Genomic DNA, 25,564 nt, shown 5'->3' with positions numbered 1-25,564 from the left:
TACACAGCCTCAGAGATTCAGAAGCGGACAGAACCAGTTCAAGCCTGGATCCTAGACCAGCACTGATTCTCTATGCTAGTGATAAGCCTTTTATGCTTGCTATAACAAATACATTTTCTCGAACAGGGCCGGATTTAGGTTTGATGAGGCCCTAAGCTACTGAAGGTAATGGGGCCCTTTATATGTCCAGCTGACCTTTGTCAACAACAAATTGTCACTGTCTTGAATATATGCTATATGGCCATTTATGAACCTAATAGGTATCTAAAGCCATTTGCACATGTTGCCATGCCGTCAGTCCATGCAGAATGTAGGCACCCTATATATAGAAATGAGCAAACCAGTGATATTTTAGGGAGCAGGCTAGCAGGCAGGGCCCGTTACTTACATCATAGGAGCCTACACAACACAAAAATCTGTTGCTGTATGTAGGTTTTATTTTATTTGTTTTTTATCTTATATTTTGGAAATGTACATCCAGGTTTTTTTCCCTTTAAATTTTTTTGGGGGTCCCAAGAGAGTGGGGCCCTAAGCTATAGCTTGTTTAGCTTATACAGTGGTACCTCAGGTTACATACGCTTCAGGTTACATACGCTTCAGGTTACAGACTCCGCTAACCCAGAAATAGTGCTTCAGGTTAAGAACTTTGCTTCAGGATGAGAACAGAAATCGTGCTCTGGGGGTGTGGCAGCAGCAGGAGGCCCCATTAGCTAAAGTGGCGCTTCAGGTTAAGAACAGTTTCAGGTTAAGAACAGACCTCCAGAACGAATTAAGTACTTAACCAGAGGTACCACTGTACGTAAATCTGGCACTGAATCTGCCCTCCAGCATGATGTACTTTTTGAATAATTACAAAGGAGGAAGGTTGCTTACCTCTTCTGACGTAAATACCACCAGTCGAGGCATCCCTGAAAGGCCCCTTTCCTTTATGTCAGGGCAGTATCTGTATCTTGCTAAGTTCATCGCATACATATTAGAAACAGAGCCACCTTTAAAAAAGGAAAAGGAAAAGATTCATACAACACTCATACTCATTAATACTTCGCATTTCCAATTTATAAGCACTGAGATGCCCAATGTTCAGGCGTGGACATTTGCCATGTCAGCGAAGGGTTACCAGCAAAAATTAGCCACATCAAGGTACAACTTTCTGAATGTTTAAACAGGATTTATATACCACATAATGATTAAAAAAACCTCTAAGCTGCTCACATGAAACCATATGAAATATGCATTTAAATTATCAATAAAATCAGGTGTTAAAACAAGTTGACCTAATTTTTGTAAGGTAAATAAAATCTGAAGTTTTAAAAATATATACACAGTAATACATTTAAGAGATGAAAGCTTTGAACAGTGCGTGAAAAAAAAGTTTAAAAACATTTTAAAATTAAAATAAATATATCTGGGCTTTTCGTTACCATGAGGTTCCAATGGTAACCTTGTCAAAAATGCTTTCAAGGAGATGAGTGAATAATAATAACAACAAACAACAACAACAACAATAATAATAATTTTATTATTATTATTTGTACCCCACCCATCTGACGGTTGCCCCAGTCAGCTTCCAGCATATACTAAAACTTCCCTATACAGGGCTGCTTTCAAATGTCTTCTAAAGGTTGTAGTTGCTTATCTCCTTGTCATCTGATGGGAGGGCATTCCACAGGGTGGGCGCCACTACCGAGAAGGCCCTGTAACCTCACTTGCCTGATTCCCTGTAACCTCACTTCTCGCAGTGAGGATCATATTTGGAAGATCATTTGAACATTGGTAGCACATTTGAACCTCAGAGTACGCAAAAATGGTACGGATCTGGCCTCATATTTCACTGCTGTTCACACAGCAGGAGGAAGCACCATGAACTATGTAACATAAAATGCTTCTATCCCTCTGTAAAAACCAGGCTGCCCAAGCAGGGGAATGTACTTGCCTAAGAACCACTCGTGACCTAACGAAGGCTTTACTCCAACACACAGCACTGGCAAAAGCAGAAAAATATAACTTTAAATTAAATTAAATTGCATGCAAGAAGAAAGGGGGGGATACTTTCTTACCTGGATTAAATATACCGTCACCTTCTTCCCACCCAATGAATTCAATCATTTTCTTTAGGACTGCTTCTTCCACTAACAAAAACACTGGGGACACTTCATAGGTATATCTGAATATATATAAACGTGACATAAAAGGCAACTGTGTGAACAATGCTTTGACAAAATGTGTTTAAGAAAATTGAATGAAAAGGTAGTGAGGTAGAGAGCATGAATAGCTGAACAAAGAAGAATACGAGCTAAATGATGGATCCCTTCCTTGAGTGTAGTCAGTATTCCAGGGTACCAGGGATAACAGCAGTCAAGCCCACGTGAGGTTTTATAGTGGGCGCAGGTGGCGCTGTGGATTAAACCACAGAGCCTAGGACTTGCCGATCAGAAGGTCAGCAGTTCGAATCCCCGCGACAGGGTGAGCTCCCATTGCTCGGTCCCTGCTCCTGCCAACCTAGCAGTTCGAACGCATGTCAAAGTGCAAGTAGATAAAAAGGTACTGCTCTGGCGGGAAGGTAAACAGCGTTTCTGTGTGCTGCTCTGGTTCTGCACCAGAAGCGGTTTGGTCATGCTGGCCACATGACCCAGAAAGTTGTCTGTGAACAAACGCCGGCTCCCTTGGTTAGAAAGTGAGATGAGCGCTGCATCCCATAGTCACATTTGGCTGGACTTAATCTTCCAGGGGTCCTTTCCCTTTCCCATCCATAGCCTTAATAATAATAATAATAATAATAATAATAATAATAATAATAATAATAATAATTTATTTATACCCCGCCCATCTGGCTGAGTTTCCCCTGCCACTCTGGGCGGGTTCCAATAGAGGGTTAAAAACAATACAGCATTAAATATTAAAAACTTCCCTAAACAGGGCTGCCATCGGAGGCAGCATAATACCAATTGAAACATGAAAATACCAATTGAACATGAAAAAGACACTGATATTCCTTGTGAGCGTAGGGTTGGATCCTATGCAAACAGAGTGTTGGACTAGTGTTTGGTCTGATCCAACATGGGTCTTCTAACATTCTTAAGCCAAGAGTTTCCTCTACTTCTTCACTTGAGTGTCTATACTGAATTTACAATATGACAAAATAAGCTTTAACTCATCCAACATCTGAAAAACCCCACCCCACCATCAATGCTGTTAACGCACATGGAAATCTGCAGGAAATAAGAATTTGTTGCACTGAAACAGCATGGCAGACCCAGCAGATCAATTAAAAATAAAAAGCACTTACACACTCGGGTTTAATGCTTCAGTAATGAAACGCGCTGCTAAAGAGTAATAATCAATACCAGCGTACAACTGATTAAAAAATCTTGGGTGATCTGTAAATTAAAAAGACATAAATCTGGTTAGCGTAAGTGGTGCAGGAAAACCAATGCGCAAGCCCTCCTCTCAGTTTCAGCTAGAGATGATGATCAGCCCTTCCTGATAAATACCAGAGGGCAGAGGATGTTCGTATCACTTGCTTGAAAAGGGAGGATTTTTAAGTCCCACAAGTACCTGCAGGAAGAGATACACTGTGTATCCCTTGCAGCCTCTTTTGAACAGATAGAAGCTCTGCGCTGACTGTTAATCCTTCCCCCCCCCCCCCGGCTCCAGGCTTCTTCCTTTGCCTGAGAGATGGACTGTCAGGGAGGGACAAAGTTAGCGCACAGGACCACTGCGAAGCCGAATTTGAGCCAGGCCTCTTCAAGGCACACCTGCTTATTGATACACCTGTGTCCCCTTAGAATTGGGTCTGATCTATTTGATGAGGTGGAAGGCCTCTCCAAACGAAAGAATAACCCCAACTCTACTTCTAACTACAGAAGTAGAGAGATCTCTAAATTGAAACTGGGTGGCATAAAGACAAAAAGATAGTTTCTTGTTTTAGTATTTTTTAGGGGGTGGGGGGTTGTCTCCGTTTCGTCGCTAAGAAGGTAAACCTCTACACACTTAATTGCAGGGGTCCTGGGGAAAAATTGAGCATTTGAACTTTCTATTATCTGCCCTCACTTTCTATATACAATGAGGACAAGTTTACCCAATAGGAATAGTGGATATATAGAGCACATAGGTAAAGGTAAAGGTACCCCTGCCTGTTCGGGCCAGTCTTGCCAGACTCTAGGGTTGTGCGCTCATCTCACTCTATAGGCTGGGAGCCGGCGCTGTCCACAGACACTTCCGGGTCACGTGGCCAGCGTGACAAGCTGCATCTGGCGAGCCAGCGCAGCACACGGAACGCCGTTTACCTTCCCGCTATAAAGCGGTACCTATTTATCTACTTGCACTTAGGGGTGCTTTCAAACTGCTAGGTGGGCAGGAGCTGGGATCGAACGACGGGAGCTCACCCCGCCGCGGGGATTCGAACCGCCGACCTTACGATCAGCAAGTCCTAGGCACTGAGGTTTTACCCACAGCGCCACCCGCGTCCCTGTTTTCTTAACGTAGGCAGTATATAATTTCTTGCAAATAAATATATTATTACACTGCCCATAATTTAGGGGGGGGGGTTCTCCAAAAGTTTCAGAAAGGTATTTTCTCCCTTTATCTATACTTTTAAACTTATGCTGTCCCCTTTAAGAGACACACAAGAGGCTCTGTTAAAAGACAAATAATTAAAAGCTTATCAGAGTTTGTTATCTTACATGGGAATAGTTCAAGCTGCATAAGCAATAGGTAAACAGCATCAATAATGAAAAAGAGCATATTAAAGCTATCTAGCATTCTGTGATAAAAAGAGTTAGAATTAGATCCATCATATGGGATGTTAGAACATTAATGCACACTTGGGAATTTTACCTCTGAAGCTTTCGTAAGTATTGATTAGCTACAACCAGTGCTTTTTTCTTCTTCTAGAAAAATAGGTGCTAGCATTCACCATGAAGTTGTTATAGTAAGTGCCACACTTTTTAACAACAACAAAAAGAGGTGCCGGTTCTGCGTACGCTTAAGTGAGCCCTGAAATAAAGAACTGGCTGGAAGTCCTAGAAGACCTGTTCCCTGAATTGCCAGTCTTTTTCCACCTGGCCTGGGAAGGAGGGGCCTGGATTGACTCCAGCTACAAAATCAATCAGTACTTGATTCTCTTGCTAATTATGCTGTTTTAAATGTGCATTTTATATTCCTTTAGTAATGTTTTCTTTTGAAATGCTTAAGATAAATTTTTTGTTATCTTTGCTGCACTATGTGTGCATTCTGTAGTTGACCTCCTTTGTAATGTATTATCTTTAAGATAATATTTTAGTTTCCATTTAGTTATGTTGCTTTGAATGTATACTTTATATCTGGCTTTCTTCAGTAATGTTTAATTCTGGATAGTTTTATTTGATGTTTTAACGTAGGTTGTAAACCACCTTGAGATTCACCCCCCTCTTAAAAAATATAAAGCGATATAGAAATGAAATTAATAATAATAGCAATAGATTAACATTTACTGTGGGCTCTGTCTGCACATTTATTTTCCTCCCACACCCCTACATAATAAAAGCTTTAGAAGAAGCCGTAATATTCATTTGTTCATAAAGTTAGGTTTAAACTTAATTATACCATGATTTGCATTTTCATTTTACAGGAATGTTGTCCAATGTATTCCTTACCAATAAGTCTTGACATCTTGAGAAAAAAATATCCTCAGTCTGTGCTATGATATTATACAATGTGAACCAGGGCCATCATGTACTGATTTTTTCTGCTACAACAGCTGACCGCCAATTGCATAATGGCAGGGAAACTCATTTCATGATGTTCCCAATTCATACAGTAAGTGCAGCATCACATTAAGGCAAGACATAGAAAACTCACCCACAGATGTCAGTTTTCAGGAACTGCCCCAGAGCAACAGTAAAATAAACTCTTACAGACTTAGGTTCCTGGCTTCATAAACCATAGTTTATGGAGTCAAGAACGAATACTTGAACCATGCCCTTCTTCCTGTTTTCCATTTCCACACCAACTTCAGCATTAGGATGTTGCTTTATTTAAGCCAGAAAACTGGTTTAATGTTGGTTAACCAACCAGAATATTAAGCCGCAGGGGTGAGCATCAGGAAGTGATGGACAAGCGCACAGCCCTGATGCTCAATCACAGCTTCATAAACCATGGCTTATGAAGCTGGTGTCGTACATCCAAAATGGGCCTTACGGGTCTTTCTGGTTTGACATAGCAGAAAATGAAGAATCTGTCAAACTGTCACCTTGTTTGTCAGACAGCAAAAGCAAGAACAGCCTGACGTTCCAAAAACGGAATTTCAAAGAGCATCATAGTATTTAATGGAATAAAAACAGTAGATAATAGACATAGGATCCGTACTGGTTTTGACACTGAAACGTATAATATCCTGGCAAAACTGCAGGAGTCTCTGATGGGTCTCTCCGGTGTCTTTCAATTCCAAATCAAGCAACGTTTTCAGCTTTTCAGGAGGGTGCCACTCACACACCTAATTTGGGGAAAATATCGGGTTAGTGGAAAGAAACTTGCCAAGGACACAGCATTCATATATTATCTCCCACTACAGACCCTCAGTTAAATACACAAATGTAAATAACTGAAAATAAGTCTTTAAAGAAGAACTGTGCCAATTTTTAATCACATACAGTCATACCTTGGAAGTCCAACGGAATCCGTTACAGAAGTCCTTTCGATTACCAAAACTTTCGGAAACCAAAGCAAGGCTTCTGATTGGCTGCAGGAAGCTCCTGCAGCCAATCAGAAGCCACGGAAGCCCCATCGGACGTTTGGCTTCCAAAAATAGTTCGCAAACCAGAACAGTCACTTCCAGGTTTGCGGTATTCGAGAGTCAAACCATTCGAGAACTAAGCTGTTCGAAAAGCAAGGTACGGCCGTACTAGGAAAAAACTGGCTTCTCGTTTAGGATAATGGCATGTGAGGGATGAGGAAAGTGACAGTTTATTGTGAATTATGTACTGAAAAGTATTACATTTGAGATCACTACCTTTTCTGTTACATCCGCAGCTTTCTTTATCACTTCCTCCATTATGATCTTGCTGGCCTCTTCCACAAATTTCTCTCCTGCTTTTGCATCTGCCACTGGGCCGTTTAAAATTACGCCATCCACTAAGATTGCGTTCTTCTTTCTCTGCAGTGCTTCCCGCTGGTTATTCATTTTAGCTGTAAATTAGTAAGATAAAATGGGGAAAAAACAGTGACAATTGCATCATGCACTGAATTAAACTATATATAAGACTGTCACAACTATAATTGCAAAATGGCAGGCAAAGCTCTGTGAGAAAGATGACAGGCTTATAAGTATTTGCTGATCCTTTTTTATATACCATATTTTTCAGTGTATTGGATGCCCTCATGTATACGACGCCCATTTTTGAGGACTCCAAATTATGAAAATGTGGGGAAATTGCCCTGACTTGTTGAAATTGGGGTGGGGGGGGATTGCCCAGAGGCTAACAGCCCCACGTGTCTAACAGGCTGCCTATCAGCTGTTCCCTTGCCGGCAATCGCTGAGCTGGGGGGGGCAGAGTTGAGCTTTTTTTGGGTGGGAGAGTGAAGCTTTTTTAAAATTACTTTTAGCACACTATTGGGGTGTGTGGAGCGTTGTGATCAATAAAATGTGTGTGTTACTCATGTGGACGTCCAAATATGCAAAACATCTGGATTTTTTCTCATCCTCTTCGGCAGCAGAGCATGAAAAAGGATGTGTGTGCATGTGTCCTTGTGCATGTGCATGCATATATACAAAAATAGTGCATACATGCAGAGGCAGAGAGAGAGAGAGAGAGAGTGAAAGAGAGAGAGAGAGACTGATTGTGCACTGTAAAATAAAAAATTAAGAAAGAGTACCGTCGGGTGTTTCACAATAAAAATAGAGCAATAACTCACAAAAAGGGGATGGGCGCTTGGTGCTAAACATACTGTCCCTCCATACAGAAGACCAAATTTCACTCGCTTAGTCAGATGGGTACATGAATTGCAAACTGATGCAAGAGAGGCTCAGCAAACAGGAACAGATCAGTCATTTGATCAGCACACCCTGGCCTCTGCCATCAGCCAGGGGACCAATAGTCACTGGGCAGCTGTACTCCCTGCCTCCCAGTGAGAGCATCATGGCAAGCAAGAGACCAACCTGGTCCCATCCATCAGCCAAAAAGTTGGCTCCTCCCTGCCTGAAATAAAAAATTCCTTCCAGTAGCACCTTAAAGACCAACTAAGTTAGTTCTTGGTATGAGCTTTCGTGTGCATGCACACTTCTTCAGATACCTGCCTGAAAGGAAACTAGCTTCCAGGGGACCCTGCGGCTGGCCGAAGCAAGGGGAAATGGCTCTCTGCTGAAGAGACAATGGCACCAGTTGACAGACTACCAATCAAAGAAAATCAGGCTGGCTCAAACTGGGTGTCAGGGAACTGACATCAGAGCGAGAGGCGAAGGGGAGGCTCCCAGATTCCGCAGGCGAAGGACCCAGCAGCAGGGGAAGAAGCAGCTCGGTAGAGGAGGAAGGAGATCGGCGCAACACCAGGGAAAAAGGGGGGGCAAATGGGGGAAGCGGAGGGAGAGCTCCGGGATTCTTCTCTGGACATCAGTGAGGAGAGCACAGGTCCTCCTCTACCCACGCCCTCCCTGCGCAGAAGACTCCCGCGCAGTGAGAGGAGGAGGCGACTGGGAGTCAGACAGCTTCTACGCTGGAAAAGGTTTAAGAAACGCCCACAGACAGATTCTGCTAGCGACTGAGGCAGCCGCGCGGAGATGGGCTGTGCAGTCTGAACGGTTTAACCAAGGCAATTAAGCCTAGAACGGCGACAGTTTACGCACGAGTAACTCAAACCCATTACACTGGGCATAAGTGCTTTTAGCTCAACACTTTGTTCTGGCTTTAAAGAGCTGATTTCCCACTGCTACCTGTTACTCCCCTTTCCTTGTGTGTCTTGTCATTTTTTTTTTAGTTTGTAAGCCTGGTGGCAGAATTCTCTCTCTTTGTCTCTCTATTGATACGAGCAGCTTTGAGAAACAGCAATTGTCTGCAAAGAGGGGTAAAAATATAGTAAGTAAATAATTGAATGCAGTGGTATTAGAACTATGCATATTTAGAGCATCAACATCTCTTAAAATATCACTATCCTTCATTACTTATTCATGGTAACTGCCAAGAGAAACAGACAGCGCTTCAGAATAGATCTCCTGTTGTACCAATTAAATTTTAAAGACGAACCACAATGATTTTAAGCTGAATGCCCTACAAGGAATATTGGTTTGTTGCCATCGTACCGTGCATTGTGTTCAAAAGCTTATATCATTATTTATGGATGGCAGGGAATTCACTTCTCATGCTGATTTCGTATAGTCGCCACTCTGTGAATTCACACTATTAAAATAATGGTCAGTCTCAAGATGAAACAAATACATTTCTCCACAGTAAATCTATTTTGTGTATTTGTCAAGCTACAAAAAAGAAAGTTTTGTCAACGGCAGTGTAGCTCCCAGCATGCAGCGCTCTGAAGTTTTCTAACGTGGTCAGAAATTTCCAATGCAGAAAAGTTAAGATTCCATTTGCACAGAAATAGCAGATGAAATACTTCTTTTTCCAGACTACATTGTTTTACTGGTGAGAAATTATGTGTCTGAATTGTTGTTGACACCTGTCTGTCTCAAGAGACAATGGAGTGTGCCTCCAGGGGTAAAGTCAAACTACTGTGTTAGCAGCACAGAAGGGACCTCCCTGGGGCATAAGCCTGAGCAGGGTCCTAGCCCAGATGTCAAGACCCAGCCTTGCCTGTGTGGTCCAAAAGTAAGCAGAGAAAGATGTTTGGCATCAGCTGGCTGCAGGAGCTACCGGAAGGAGCCGCACAGGGCGCCATTCAACCATTTTAGGGACCCTTCTCCCAAAGATATTCCTACAAGGCCACAGAGGCTTAGGATCAGAGTTTTTCTTCTCCCAGATAGACCACCTTCCCAGGTTGACATGCCCCATCTAAATGTGTCTGAATGCCAGGGGCGTAGTGTCTGGGGTGGCAGGGAGGGCCAGGGCTCCAGGCACACAATTTTTGTGGGGGCATGAACCAGGTACCTCCACATAGGTGACCCCAGCCTGGCCCAGCCCAGTGTTCCTCTCCAGCTGCCAAGGGCCACATCAGCAAGGTGGGCTCCCTCCTACGTGGGTGGGCAGGCGGCTCAGTGCAGCCCCACTTTGCTCTGGGGGGAGTGGGGCCACTCCAGCAGCATCACAGTCCCAGGAAACCATGGTTAGGTTTACCCTGGCATGCATATTCAGATACAAACCCACTTAGTCCACATTACCAGTATAGGGTTATAGGGTAGTGGTGGTTGTAAATCAGATTAAAATGGGATAATCTGGGAAGGAATTTTGGTTAAGAGTGTTATGTGGCTGCTGTGCAAAACTAAAACGTGCACGATCAGCAGCGATACCACAACAAACTGCAGTGCGGAAGTGCACACATTTAAAAAACAAGAATGTCTAAAATTACAAGCAACAGTAGAGGTTGTTTCGCCTCTTACATAACACGTGATAAAAGTCCTAAGAATAAATACTAGGTAATCCTCATGCATCCACTGTATAATGGAATTTCAATAAAACTGCAAACTCTCGATGCTAGAGAACTCACAAATTATGATACAAGAGCAGCTAAAAAAATGTTTAAAACAATTGCTTTGTTTAGCTGTTGCAACGGGATTTTAGAGACTTCCAAAACATGCAATGCAATACTAAACATTTTTACTCAGAAGTAACCAACTAAAATTTCAGAGAGTACTGCCCCCCCCCTCAATGAAAGTATACATGGAACTGCAGCATTTTAGCACAATTCTATGCATGTTTACTCTGAAGGAAGTTCAACTCTGTTCAATGGGGTATACTCCCCAGTAAATGTTAGATCCTATTCAGATGTGTGCAAATCATCTTTTTTTATTTATTTAAAATATTTATATAGCGCATTTCCACTGAAGAGCTTACAAGCCCTACACAATTCAGATAACACACGTCAAAACAAGTCAATCCTAACAAACAGCAGCAGCTACAAATGTAAGCTCTTGGTTACCTTTCAAATAAATCCATTTTAACTTCATTAACATCATAAGCAGCCATAATATAGAAAGAAGCCATAATACTGTGTTCCAAGAACCTGCATTTATCAATCCCTGTGGCATGTTTCCCCGACCTCAATCTACAAACTTCAGACTTATGTGACATCATTGCTTGCACAAGCAGATTATGCAACAGGTCAATGCTTGAACAAGCACACAGTGCAACATGAAAAAATATGAACAAGTGAAAAAAATAAATTTTGGTATCACCGCTTTGGGGAGTCAATTTTTCAAACTGAGCTTCTGGAGCTCTGGAAATTTCTCAGGAGTTCTTCAATAAGAAATTAAATACAGTGGTACCTTGGTTCTCAAACGCCTTGGTACTCAAACAACTTGGAACCCAAACACTGCAAAGCCGGAAGTAAGTGTTCCGGTTTGCAAACTTTTTTCAGAAGCCAAACGTGCTCCGTTTTGAGTGTTACACTTCCAATCTGAGTGCCACATTTCTGTTTTGAGCGTTATGCTGAGGACTGTCTGTTTTTGCTATTTATTTTGTGTTTCTGTGGCTCTTTTTTGTGACTGTTTGTAACCCAGGTCAGCTACTGATTGGTTGATTGACTGATTGTGTGACTGCAGTACTTTGTTTATTGCTTTCATTTTAAGGATCAATGATTCCATTAGAAAGTAAAATTCATGTTAAATTGCTGTTTTAGGAATTGTTTTTAAAAGTCTGGAATGGATTAATCCGTTTTGCATTACTTTCTATGGGAAAGCGCACCTTGGTTTTGGAATGCTTTGGTTTTGGAACGGACTTCCGGAACGGATTAAGTTTGAGAACCAAGGTACCACTGTAATGGCAGTGTTTCTCCCTCAAGGCTGCCTGCCACCCCTGATCTTGCCCTGCAGTGTTTAGCATTGGAGAGAGGTTTTGCTGCATTCCACCAGGCCTTTGGTCAGGGCGCAGCCTGACTCCCTCCTTTGGCAATCTTTACAATACTTTAGTTTATGGTTGCATTAATTTTGATTTTAATTAATTCTTATGATGTTTTTATAATGTTGCACTATTTTAGTGTTGTTAGCCGCCCTGAGCCCGGCTTCGGCTGGGGAGGGCGGGATATAAATAAAAATTATTATTATTATTATTATTATTATTATTATTATTCAATGCATTCTGAGTTCACAGTGGGCTGCGATGTGGCCTAAGAATCCTGGCCTGGTTGCTTGCATCTTGCAATTTTTGGGCTACTCAGGCATGCAACCTAAAACATTCCTCAGGACTTTTCTAACGGGCAAGAATTTTGTGGCAGATGCACTGAGATTCTTTGGCAGAAAAACCAATATGGGAAGAGTTCCCTGAAAGCAGAAAAGTGGGGGACATAATACAAGGGAAACTGCCAGAGGCGAGCAGAAATCATAAGCAAAACAGGGAATGAGCCACTCCAGTTGTTTTAATATTCTCAGTTATTTAAGATATAATTTGAAAAATTAAAAACTGAACCGTGACTTCTTCTGACATTTTAATGGCCAAATATATCACAGGAAGTTGCCTTATACCAAGACCCATATCTCTTTCCCAGCAACAGCCAGGGTGCTGATATCTGGCTGCCACCCATAGGATAATTAATCATTCAGGCATAAAGCTTTTCTTCAGGAGAGGCCTGGAAGCCATTTGCTGCCGATTCCTGTTTTGGATTACTTTTAAATGAACTGCTGTAGTTTTCCATACTTTAGTGCTTGGTGTTCCACACACAACCACTGACTTTTACCAAGACACAAATCCTACACACACACACACACACACACACACAAGGGGGGGGATTAGCTTGAATTACTTAAAGCAGAAGAGAGAGAGAAATCTGGCACATAAAATACAGCTTGTCTAATAAGCATGAAAAATTGAGTTAATGTGCAACAAGGAGCCCAATGCATTAATGTGATAGCAATTTCGGAAGCTTAATTGACAAGATAGTTTAATGAAGTATAGGATGTTAATTTGTCATTCGTCGTAAGTTTTCCTTAATACCATCTCGCTAACATTTACTAGAAAAATGTAAAATGGAGGATTTCCCGCCATTATACGCATTCTTGATCCCCCCCCACATACATTTCTTTGTCCACTGTTCAGCTGGTATAGTCATACCTTGGAAGTCGAACAGAATCCGTTACGGAAGTCCTTTCGACTTCCAAAACGTTCGGAAACCAAAGCGCAGCTTCTGATTGGCTGCAGGAAGCTCCCACAGCCAATCAGAAGCTGCGGAAGCTCCGTTGGAAATTCGAGTTCCAAAGAACGTTCGCAAACCGGAACAGCTACTTCCGGGTTTGCGGCGTTTGGGAGCCAAAACGTCCGAGTACCAAGGCGTTTGGGATCCAAGGTATGACAGATGGACACCATTAGCTATACTTCCTAGGTATAAGAAGTATGCCTAAGTATACCTTAGGTAAGACCCATGTATAGTGAAGCCATGACAAACTCACGCTTGTTGGCAATGAAGCTCTGCTCAGAAAAGACCCACTCAAATTAACGAATGCAAGTTAGTCCATTCGTTTCAATGGGCCTAATTCTTGCATATGGCTAGCACTGGACACAACAACCCTGTTCTGTGGTCTTGACGTGCATTAAAAAAGCAAGAGATTTAGCAAGGTTCAGTTCAGCAGATCACAGTTCTGTAGCCCTGCAGCTAGAACCATGACTCCCTGCACACATTTCTCGTTTCTGGAAATGCCACCTAATATCCTTGATTCTGGGTTCTCTAGTTCTCTGTAACAAAGACACATAAACCTATGGTAAAGTTCACGGCTCAAACTGGTTGCAGCACTCAAGGCTTTGTTCATGGTAGCAACTATTTGATGGAGGGAAGCCGTTCACTCTTGCCATGGGTGAAACTCACAGCCAAGTGGGGCCTGTTTTAAGACTTCCTGGAAATTGCAGCTAGTTCAACATGCTGGTGCAGCCTGCTAACTAGAAATAAACATTGAGTGCTGCTTTTTAAAGCTTTGCCCTATATGCCTTGGGACCAGTTATGCTGAAGGATAATTTGCCTTCATGTCAGCTTGCCTATCTGTTAAGATCTTTTTTGAAGTCCACCTCCAGGTGCCCCCCAACATCTGAAGCGAGGCGGCAGATCATACCAGTGGTGGCCCACTTGTACAATGATCTCCTTTGGCACGTACTTCGCCATATTTCTTTTCCCAGGCCATCAAATGCTTCTACTCATTCTGGTACTAGTGTTGTGCTGCTTCTGTTCATTATGTAAAGTTCTTTTTTGTGTGTGTTTTAAAGTGTCCTGTTTTATTTACTCTGCTGTAAGCAGCTCACCTCTCCATCATTACTCGACGGAAGCGATTACGTGGCAAATTTAATGCACCTGTACAGCTGATCTAGTCCGAAGATAAACCCATAGTAAAATCCAGTAAGTTCCTTCAATGACTTATCCCTCACTGCGAGAAGTGAAACTACAAGGAACCAGGCAGAGGGCCTTCTTGGTGGTGGCACCCGCCCTGTGTAACACCCTCCTATCAGATGTCAAAGAGATAAACAATTACACAACCTTTTGAAGACATCTAAAGGCAACCCAGTATCAGGAAGTTTTTGATGTCTAGTTGTGTTTTTATACTACGCTGGAACTCACCCATAGTGGCTAGGGTAACGCAGTCAGATCGGATATAAATAAAATAATAACAACTATTGTTGTTGTTGTTGTTGTTGTTGTTAGGGATAAGAACAACATTTGTGGGATGGGTGTTTGTTTTTTAAAGCTCTCTGGAGGGTTATGCCCATTAATTTGCCCTTTTAGGAACAATAAATCTCTTTCCAAATTACACTTCTCTCCAAGAAGACACAGACTATGTCCCTGTTATGTCTGCATCTATATTTAGCTTATATAGAAAAGGTCACTTTTACAGACTGACCCATACTTGGAGCTCACACTTCAGGGCAAGCGTGAGCTTTCTGTGACAAAAGGCCCCTTGTCAGAGTCACTGGGCATTCAAGCATTTGTACTGAAATTAAATATGGGCACTGCTTGAGTAAGCACAGGGCCTGGATATCTTGCAGCACTGAGTTTCCAAAAACAGTAACTTTCTGAACAGAAGCTGTTACCCGATGCAACTTAAGTTAACCCAAAGAAAAAATGCTTTGCCCTGCTGGAAACTCTGCAAAGAGAAAAAGCGATATTACAAGTGTCTTATTCTTTTAATTGGGGGCTGGCACAGGATAGGGCAAGGCTGGCATACCAAAGAGTCAAACACAACTGGCCCCAAGGATTCCCCCTGGCTGACCTTTTTTTTGCACCCACCTCAAAAGCGTTTGCTTGGCCAGAATGAGTCTCTGTGATAAACTGATCTTGCTCGCTGATGGGACAATGGAGAGATGCGCGGGCAAGTATAGAAACCGCTGCCTCTGATGAACAGTGTACTATACAAAGGTAAGAATCATTAAAAATCTTACATTTTTATCTTACTCGTCTGGAGCAGGGTTGATAGTTTTCCTCTACTTATCCTCCCAACAGCCCTGAGAGGTAGGCTAGACTGAAAGAGAGGCTAGCTAGCCATAAGCCAATGAGACCTTCACGATGGAGGAAGAGTCTCCTTGGTACAATACTAGTAATCACAATGCTAGTAGTGTTCAAATTTCCTTTTGCCCTATGCAGCATGTTTCTTAACACCTCCAAAAAATGGATGGTAGTCTTTGCTATCCCATCACCACTGCAGGAAAGCAAGGAGAGCCTTCAACTATAAATGAAGGAAGGTGAGGACAGGTGACCTCACCTAGGCCCAAAGTCACCCCCCACCAAAGCAGGCTCAAAGCTTCTCAAAATCATTTTCTTAGCAGCTAAGCATCAGAAACATTCCGCTCTGCTATAACAAAGGTAGAGAACAGTCCATTGTTTCTCAGGCCTTTCTCATGCCTTCTGGCCTTGCTAAAGAACCACATTGCAACTTGCTTTCTGTCTGGGAACCATGCCAGAACAAGAGATTGAAACATATCTGAACACTCTGAAACCCCTTTCCTGGGAAGGGCGCCAAGAGTCCAAAATAGTCCCAAGACAGCTTTCTGTTCATGCTCAGAGGAACTCATGGGGCAGGACTCTGGAAGGAGGAGAAAGGAGAGGGGAACTGGAATGGGTATATAAACTCTGTGCACATGATTGTGAACTCGTGCATGCTTTTTGTGACTTATCACACTTGCTCCTTCTACCAGTTCATGGATGGTAGAAATAAAACCTTTTTCTCCAAAACTATTCCTTGAGTGTCTGTTGACTCCCACTTCCCTTTCCCAGGCGCAATATTTTTCCCACCCAAGGGCAAAGCCTCATAAGGCTACATAAAGACTTGATTTAATTGCTAAGGTATGGAAAGGAATTTCTACTTCCTCAAAACTAGACTGGAAGAATAAAATGTTAGAATATGCAGAGATAGCAAGATTGACAGCAAGGTTTTGAGACCACACAGATCAAATACTTAATAGAGAGTGGAATATTTACTAAAGGATTGGTTTTCACCATCTAAAAGCGTTGAACCCCCCTTCGGTAGCAGGAGAAGAAGGGAGATCTCTTTTTTGGACTGTTTAAACCTGCAGAAGTGAGTTTAAAGTAAAGTAACTTTCCACCGTCCTGACCCTGGAGCGGGGTGTCAGAATTGACGTTTTGAAGCTCATTGACCAGAGACAAATGTTTTTGACAGATAGTTAAAAGAAGAGTAACATTGTGATCCCACTGTTTCCTTTTTAAAGGAACAAATACTGACAAAATATCTTAAAAAAAGAAACTTTGTTGCTATTGTTCTTAAAAGAAAGAACAACTAGAAGTTTCCCCCTAGAGGGGGACTGGGAAACTGTAACCAATTCTAGCGAGCTTGCAGCTGCCAGATTACAACCGTGGGAAAGGACTTGTGAGCTTGTAGGACAATGTTTTCAGAAGCACTGTTGGGTGCTTTCTGTAAAATAAATGCCCTATTGGATCAGTTAAGTCAGAAGACGGATTTGATGACTAATGCGGCCAGAACATTTGAACAGGTAGTGGGAAATTATATGGAGCCCACCCAGGAACTTAAACAGGAGTGTGTCCTGACAGAGCAGATGATAGAAGAGGATGTTGCAGAATCTTGGGCGCCAGAGATGGAGGGACTTTTGGCCCAGCAGGAAAATAAGCCTTTGGATTTGACAAATGAACTTGAAAAAAAAACAGATTTGGAAAGACAAAGTTTGGATTGACTTGGAAATGGGGGGTTGGACTGACCCCCCTATGCAGGGATGTTTGGACTTTCCGAGTCTGGCAATGGGCCGTCAGAGGTTTGGAGGTTTGGAGCTGTTGGGACTTCCAACTTTGGAGGGAATTTGAAACATGTCTTAAAATACCACATGGAGTCTAGTCTGGACTATGGGAAAGGGGCTGATTTGTTGAAAAGGGTAAAAAACACTACCAAGCTGGAGTTCCCACGAGTGAAAGGAAAATATGAAGAAGAGCTGCGGAAGGGACATGGAAGAGATTTGAAGGCCTCGGATATAAGATCACCAGGTTAATGTGCCAGACCAATGGGACAAAAAGGACTGACAATCCCGGGACCGGGGACGCTGGAAGAAGATTGGATTGTTTTTATTCTTTTTCTTTATCATTAGAAATGCTTTATGAACGTTGGAAAAATGTTGAAATGAAATTACTTGGCTCTTGTAAAAATGTTTAAAGAATTAGGTAAAAAGGTAATGGTTATGAGAAGCTGGTAAAAATAAGATTTAAGTTTTAAGTTTTTTTATAAGATAAGATGAAAATAGAGTAAGGTAATGTAATGACAGAATACTATGAATTATGGAAAGGATTGAGGTGACAATTATTAATCAAGATACAAGAGATGGGAGGAGGAGGAGGTCATGGAAAGAAGGTAATGAAAGTGGAGAATTTGAAAATGATGGTTTTATTTTTTCTTTTTCTTTTTCTGTTTTCTATTTTTGTCTTTTTTCTTTGTAATTTTTTAAAAAAGAGAGAGTGGAATATTTACAGAGAACGCTTAAAAGAACATTGCAATAATCTAAATTCTTTGGTAGGCCTGGATTGATTTCTGCATGAAATAAGAGAACATTACAAAATTAACACAACCGATTAACCTAGGAGAGATAAAGTTAAGTGTGCAGTTGTAATGTAAATTAGGAATCACAACGGGGGGGGGGGGAGTTGGCATTCTTGACATGTGAATTCAATCTTTTCTTTTCTTTTGTAATGAGTGTTGACCTTGGATTGCCTTTTGTTGATGGTTACGTAATTGTTTTTAAAACCAATAAAGCATTTATTTATTTTTTAATGATTTCAACTCAACCCAACCTAAAATTCAACACTTTCCATTACAAACTATATAGCCTAAACTCTTCTGGCAGTGCACACTTTGCCCGTGTTCAACACACAGCAGCCACATCTTCCAGTACATAGTTTGGACTGCAAACCTATCCAAATAAACTTATTCGGGAGTGAGCCCCATCGAATGCAAGTTAAGTTTGCTTCCAAATAACCTTGCACAGAATTACTCTGCCTGTCAACCTTTTATGAAGTTTAAGTGCTTTCTTAGGTCTCACAGAAGCACAGTTTTAAGTTATTTTCTACCTTTTCAGTTTGATGTGCCGAATAAATTAGTCCTCAATGTCATTGTGTCCACAGCTATTTGAGTCATATATGATCATCATGGTTAGATTATTTAAGTAGTCCTACCACTAAAACAGCTGGGAAGAATGTTCCAGTACAGGAAACTGATTTAATATACATTATAAGAAAATAGATTACAAGCAGGGATAGGCAACCTAAGGCCCATGGGCCACAATCAGCCCACGGGGGTCGTTTAACCGCCCCCCCGAGCCGCCCCCGAACCAAGCCGCTTGCTTGGCAAGTCCCCGCACGCTGCGCTAAACAGTGCAGGGACTCACTTCCGTGGGGCCGAAAATTGCATATGTGCAGACGCAGACACTGGAAATTGTGTCTGCACAGATGCCGGAAATCGCGGGCACATGAGCAGGATCCGGCCCACAGAGGGTTCTCCACTGGAATGAACCGGCCCAGGCAAGTTAAACCTTGCCTGCCCCTGGATTACAGGGTACACAAGTTTCATTGTTCATTTAGATTGAATCACTGCTTAAATCTAAGGTATGGAATAACTCACTAACTCCTTGTTGGGGGGGGGAGTAACAGTTCAATTGGTGCCAAGGGATCACTCCAAACTGTGTGTGCCTGCCTGAGGGATGGTCATCAACATGTCTAGTTTTTGTACAGAAAGAAGAAAAGAAAAAAGCCATGTTGGCTATAAATTATTTTAAGCAGCTCAGTCTGTGTGCCTGTCTCAGACAGCACTCTTAAAATCATGATCATTTCCCCATAGTTTTAAACCAAACCTTCTCCAATCGCAAATCTTCAGTATCCAAATAAACGAATTTAAGTTACAGTACTGTACAATCGGGTGGCGCTGTGGGTTAAACCACAGAGCGTAGGACTTGCTGATCAGAAGGTCGACGGTTTGAAACCCCGCGACGGGGTGAGCTCCCATTGCTCAGTCCCTTCTCCTGTCAACCTAGAGTTCGAAAGCACGTCTAAGTGCAAGTAGATAAATAGGTACTGCTCTGGCAGGAAGGTAAACGGCGTTCCCGTGCGCTGCTCTGGTTCACCAGAAGTGGCTTAGTCATGCTGGCCACATGACCCGGAAGCTGTACGCCGGCTCCCTTGGCCAATAAAGCGAGATGAGCACCGCAACCCCAGAGTCAGCCACGATTGGACCTAATGGTCAGGGGTCTCTTTACCTTTAATGTACAATCTAATGAGGAGCCAAGGTGGAGCTACCTTTGTGTTTGCTTCTAATTCTCTTTTTGCTGCACCAGCTTGAAGTTAGCACAGCGGAGGGAGCCAGATTGGGCTTTTTCACCTAGAAATTGGCAGGTTTTTTAGCCAATGAATCAATAACTGGCCCTGCTCCTCCACAAGACGTTTAACACTCCATTTTGGGAACCTTGTGTTAGTTACTGCAACCACACACATTCTCAGCAGGTTTAGAAGAGTTCACTATCAGCAGAGGGACCCTCCTCTCGGGACCCTAACTCCTTCCAGGAGCAGTTAGGACTGCATGATTAACTTAAGTCCATTGATTTTATTGGTCTGTCCATAGTAAGACTTAATTGGATTCAATTCAGTATTTTCAACCTCATACTGTTTTATTGAGCATTCATCTCAGTTTGTTTGAAGGAAGGTTAGATGATGCTGAATCTAAAAAGAGGGTCACAAGTTTTATCTCACCCTTCCCAGTGCATTTCCACATCACACTCCTCATCAGAAAAAGTCTGATATTTTGGGGGAAAGGATTTTTTTTATTTTATTTTTTTTGCAAGACTCCCCGGTGACTTGTGCAATCTTAATTTGCCAGAAAGTGATCGAATCCCATACATCGGAAAAGTGATAGTTTCTTCGCCTATGGCTTTTTATCTGGACGAAATCTAGTCAGTTGAAAGAAGCAGAATCCTTTGACACCAGCATGGACTAAACCGAACTTAATTTTGTAAGATTATTACTTTGCATTCATATTTTTCCATCAAAGAAAGCTGACATCAGCAGGAACATTAAATAGATCTATCTGGGCTAATTCATTCTTCACTGGCACACAGAACTGTAATATATTAAAGGGGCATGCTGTGCCAGGCGATAATATGATTTAATTTACTTGTTATATGTTTAACAAACATTAAAAACAAAGCTAAACTGATATTTTAACTACATTTGTGTTCAAACAAGACTCTTGAGTGTACAGTAAGAGACGCCGCCAAGATAGTAACTTTTCCAGCTGTACGTAAAAGAGATTAAGTTTCCGTGCATGGACAAAAAAATCCAAAACCCCCAAAATGGGTTATTTATTTTGTAAACACAAAGGATGGCACCTTGGCAACAACAGGGAGCACTTGTGCAAGAGATAGGCCATGAAACTGGACATGCAATATTCAAGGGAGGGGCCACAGCTCAACAGTACAGTCATAACTTGGTTCTCGAACACTGTGGTACTCTTAGGTTTTGGCTCCCAAATGCTGAAAACCCAGAAGTAAATGTTCCGGTTTTCTAACGTTTTTTGGAAGCCAAATGTCTGACGCGGCTTCCACTTGAGTGCAGGAAGCTCCTGCAGCCAATCGGAAGCCGCGCCTTGGTTTTTGAATGTTTCAGAAGTCAACCGGACTTCCAGAATGGATTGCCATACGTTCAGAATTTCCTGGACACAGCAAGAATACAGCTATAAAAAATAGTGTCCGGGTGAAAATCGCCAAAATGACCAGGAAAATCTGGACGCTTGGCAACCCATGAAGTGTAGATTATGGCAAAAACTTCATTTTTAAAAGATATTTTGCAAAAAAACTCCAACCAATTCAACCTACAACTTCTCAACATCTTTTGTGTCTGGATCTTCCCTTTCTGAAATATGGCAACCCTAAACAAGGCACATGCTTTGAGTTCAATCCCTGGAAACGCCGTAAAGGTAAAGAGACCCCTGACCATTAGGTCCAGTTGTGGCCGACTCTGGGGTTGCGGCGCTCATCTCGCTTTACTGGCCGAGGGAGTTGGCGTACAGTTTCCGGGTCATGTGGCCAGCATGACTAAGCCACTTCTGGCGAACCAGAGCAGCGCACGGAAACACCGTTTACCTTCCCGCCAGAGTGGTACCCATTTATCTACTTGCACTGGCATGCTTTCAGACTGCTAGGTTGGCAGGAGCAGGGACCGAGCAACAGGCGCTCACCCCGCAGCGCCACCCGCGTCCCTGGAAACACCATGCAGGGTAGGAAAGATTGTCATCTGAAACCCTTGACAGCTACTGCCATAGTGGCCTGGTTTGCACAACCACACTGGGCCACACCATGGCTCAGAACAAACTTACAGGCACCTGAAGAAGAGGAACACACCCGCCCCATACATGTAAATCATCATGTCTTCCCACAAAGAGTCCTGGGAACTGTTTTTTGCTAAGGGTGCTAGGAATTGCAGTTCTGTGAGGGGTCCCAGAAATCTTTGGGGTATGCCATGACTGTTACAGTGGCGCAAGAATGCTTTAAATGCATGACCAAGATCACAGCTGCTTTTACTCATCCCTGGTCATTCTGCTGCACCATGCTGATCTAAGCCACTGAAGGACAGTGGGTTGTCTGAACTGGATTCAAAGTTTAGCGCTCCCAAACAAACCATGCACTTCAAAACCACAGGGTAAACCTTGGCCTATGGTTTCCATATGAAATACCCGAGTGTGAATTTTTACGAAACTCGCTGGATGACCTGTGCTTTATCATTATGTCTCTGAGCAAGCTACTGAATTGGGAACACGGATGCGTGGAGAAAGAGAAGAATCACGGAATAAGTTCCTTATAGGAAGGAGAGGGAAATAAAGCATGTGGCTACATTATGCTGCTAAACTAGCAATAAGGGCTTTCATCAGCAACGTTTTTGAAAGGCTGTTTACCAAAATTAAAGTTAGTAAAGGAAAACGTTCACACTGCTGAAAGAAAGCTCCACACACTCTGGGAAATACCTGGAAAACTCATTTCTCAGTTTTTCACTATCTCTAACCTTTTGAAAGCTTAATCTTCCTATGTGTGCAGTATGAGCAATACAATGTTATACTGAATTAGGTGCTCCAAGTCCATGGAAACCGATGGCTTGGGCACACCCAACTCTACGTAAGACTGCAGCCTACACGTGCAAGTGTGTTCACCTCTTATAATACATTTCCTCAAACAGGTTTCATCCTCACACTACAAGTCAACTTTTGGCCCAATCCTACCCACAGCCAGGCAAAGCTGCTAAAAACTAGATGGAGCTCTCCATTTCTCCAATGGATCAAAGACCTGACTACACTTGCTACCTGTAAGCAGGTTGCTTATAGATGGACAAATATGCTTATTGCATGGACAAGTATAATGGAATTTGGAACTCATTTTTGCAAAATACAGTAGGTTAAAAATGTGATCAATTGTTATAGCAATATACTATACCCTATTCTCCCCTTCCCCCCTTTAAAAACTTTTTAAATGTATTTAAATAATAATAAAAAAGAACTGGATGGAGCTACCTGGCAGCTAAACTCAAGCAAGCCCCACGAAATTTTAAAGGGGCTTACACTTAAGTCGATTGTGACTAGGATCACTGCTCAACTCTTGAGGATGCCAGTGTGGTTAAATGCAAGAACTATTTACATGGCCTCAAAACACTGGCAGTCCATATAGGTTCCGTGTAAAATAACGCCATAAACTTTATGCTGCGGTCTTCTCTTTGCTGTGACTGTATTGTATAAAATAAGAAAAATAAAAATATCCGAAGAAGTGTGCATGGACACGAAAGCTTATATCACAACAAACTTAGTTGGTCTATAAGGTGCTACTGGACAATTTTTTCATTTTATTTATTTTATTTTTATTTCGACTGCGTCAGACCAACACAGATACCTACCTCAATCTAAAAATAAAAATGCAAAAACTTCGGATATGCCAGGCTTCATTGCCAGTTGCATTCTGATAAAAGCACTGGACTTTTTTTTTTTAACCATCTCCTCTGGGGCGTTTCACTAAGAACTTCATTTTTGTGCCAAAGCAATGTGAATACGTTTTATTGCACTACATCATCACCATCCTCATTACTGCTGCTGCTCATTATTTAAAAAGGACACGCCCACTTGCTAAAAACTGGGTGAATTGTGGGCAAAGTTTTGGGTTGCTGGGTTCTCCCCCCCGCCCCCGAGGGTGTGCGTTTGTTTACACTAAGTGGGTGGCGGCGTGTTTGGGTTTCCCCTCCCAAGCGCCCTTGCAAAGCCAGAAGTTAATGGTGGCGACTGATAAGCGCAGGAGCACCATTAGTCACTTGCTGCTGGGGAGAGATGCCGGCTTCCTCCTCCTCCTCCTCCCCCCCCCCACGCATGCCTGACTCCCACGCACGCACACTCCCCCCCCCCGCCCGCCTGGAGGAGTTCTTGGGGAAAGTCTGCCCCGTTTCACCTCGAGCTCTCCATTTAACTTTGCTCGCGCGCCACCGAGGATGCTGCTGCTGCCCAGGGAGGCGCAGCGGGGAGAGTCAGGTTGGCGGGGAGAAGGAACACCAAAAGCGCCACACCCACCCACCAAAAGCGCCACACACACATAACCACACAAAATACTCAATAAAGCACCCAGAACAAAGCAGCGTCCCTGGGCCGGTGCAGTTCTGCCTGCCGCCAAAAGGCACCGTCCGCCTCAGGAGCGCACAAACGCGACCCTAGCGCGCGCGCGCGAAAGGGCGGCGGGAGCGCACGACTTCGCTCCTGCTGCATCCCTCAAAAAGGAGGGTTTTGAACCTCCCCATTACGAGAAATAAAGCCTCGGGGCCAGTTTGCTTCTTTACCCTCCTCCTCCTCCTCCATCATCCCGCCTTCGCCGCCAGCGTTGCCGTTCATTGGGCGCCGCCACTCCTTTTGGTCAGGGGCTCCGCGCTGTCGCCTAGCCGCCGAAGCCGCGACGCAAATGGCTGCAGGTGGAATTATAGCCGGGCTCCTCGGCGCGCCGTGCCCGCCCCGGAGCTGCGCTCGGCTCCGCCCTCAGGCGCTCGCCTGGACTCCTGGTGCCGCTGCCGCCGGATTGTAGCGCCAGGCCGGCTATAAATACCTCACACGAAGGCGCGGAGACCCTCCTGCCTGCTGCCTGGCCGGGGGGGGGGTTGAGCTGAGGGGACGCTGAGGGCAGAATTCAGGGGGCGCCACGAGAGAGAGAGAGATTTCCATTATTTCCTTCGGAAATTTGACCTGTCCCCAGAGGCAGGAACTAGCCCTCTCAATAAATACATTTTTAACCCCTCTTCCGTGTCTCACGTGCAAATACACAAAAAGGAAAAGTTGCATGGAGAGGGTCAGCTGTCCCCCTCACGCCAAATTTGGGGGGACTATTTCCCCCCAAAAAAAAATTCTGCAAGAAAACTATGGGTTGGGGGGGGGGGATTTGGACACATAATGAAAGTGCTTTATGCAGGTGACACTATCCTAAGGACTGTGTTGCAGGTCTTCTGTGTGAAGTCTGCAATGTGCCCAGGGTGGATTCTAACAGGGTTTTGTTAAGAAATGTTTTTCATCTATTTATCTTGGCTATATATTAGGTTAAACAGGCCTATAATTTATTGACGCCCCCTAGCTCCCTTTCGAAAAGTATGTGCTAACACTAGCTGCCTCTGGAAAGTAACATCTTGCTGGCTTTTTTTGTTTGAAAACCAGCGGTTTTCCTGGGTGCCTGCTGAAAAACTACTACGTGTTTATTCCCCCTCCTTTGGGGGGGGTCTACCTACCACTTTTAGGTGTAAGTGTATATTTGTGTGGGCTTCTATTTGTTTGTTTATTACTGTATATCTATCTATCTTAGGGCAGTTTACAACACCAAATTGCAATATAAGAAACTACAAAATGGAGAGTACAAATAACAAACAACCAATAACCCCCCCCCCCCAACACATTTAAAACGACATCGGATGTCAATCCACCAAAGGCCTGGTTGAAAAGAAAGGTTTTTGC

At 43.1% G+C, this 25,564-nt stretch overlaps 1 protein-coding gene across 3 annotated transcripts in view; it reads right to left on the bottom strand.

The window, feature by feature from the left end:
* The window catches only part of GADL1 (glutamate decarboxylase like 1), a 103,403-nt gene extending 78,894 nt beyond the window's left edge, over positions 1-24,509 (bottom strand). The window contains exons 1-6 of one of the 3 annotated variants that reach the window (XM_082193453.1): positions 24,412-24,509; positions 6,989-7,164; positions 6,346-6,472; positions 3,287-3,377; positions 2,058-2,164; positions 874-989 (exon numbers count right to left, since the gene is read on the bottom strand). In XM_082193453.1, coding sequence (XP_082049579.1) covers positions 874-989; positions 2,058-2,164; positions 3,287-3,377; positions 6,346-6,472; positions 6,989-7,164; positions 24,412-24,463 — 669 coding nt within the window. In that variant the 5' untranslated portion in view covers positions 24,464-24,509. Of the gene's footprint in view, positions 1-873; positions 990-2,057; positions 2,165-3,286; positions 3,378-6,345; positions 6,473-6,988; positions 7,165-8,905; positions 9,025-11,058; positions 11,102-24,411 lie in introns of those variants that run through there. The other 2 variants (XM_082193452.1, XM_082193454.1) reach the window with 2 other exon arrangements.
* Positions 24,510-25,564: the final 1,055 nt, after the last annotated feature.

Source organism: Podarcis vaucheri, assembly GCF_965113315.1.
Source record: "Podarcis vaucheri genome assembly, chromosome: 12".
Taxonomy (NCBI): Eukaryota; Metazoa; Chordata; class Lepidosauria; order Squamata; family Lacertidae; genus Podarcis; species Podarcis vaucheri.
Note: the sequence above shows the minus strand (reverse complement) of the source record. Positions and strands in the feature narration are given on the sequence as shown.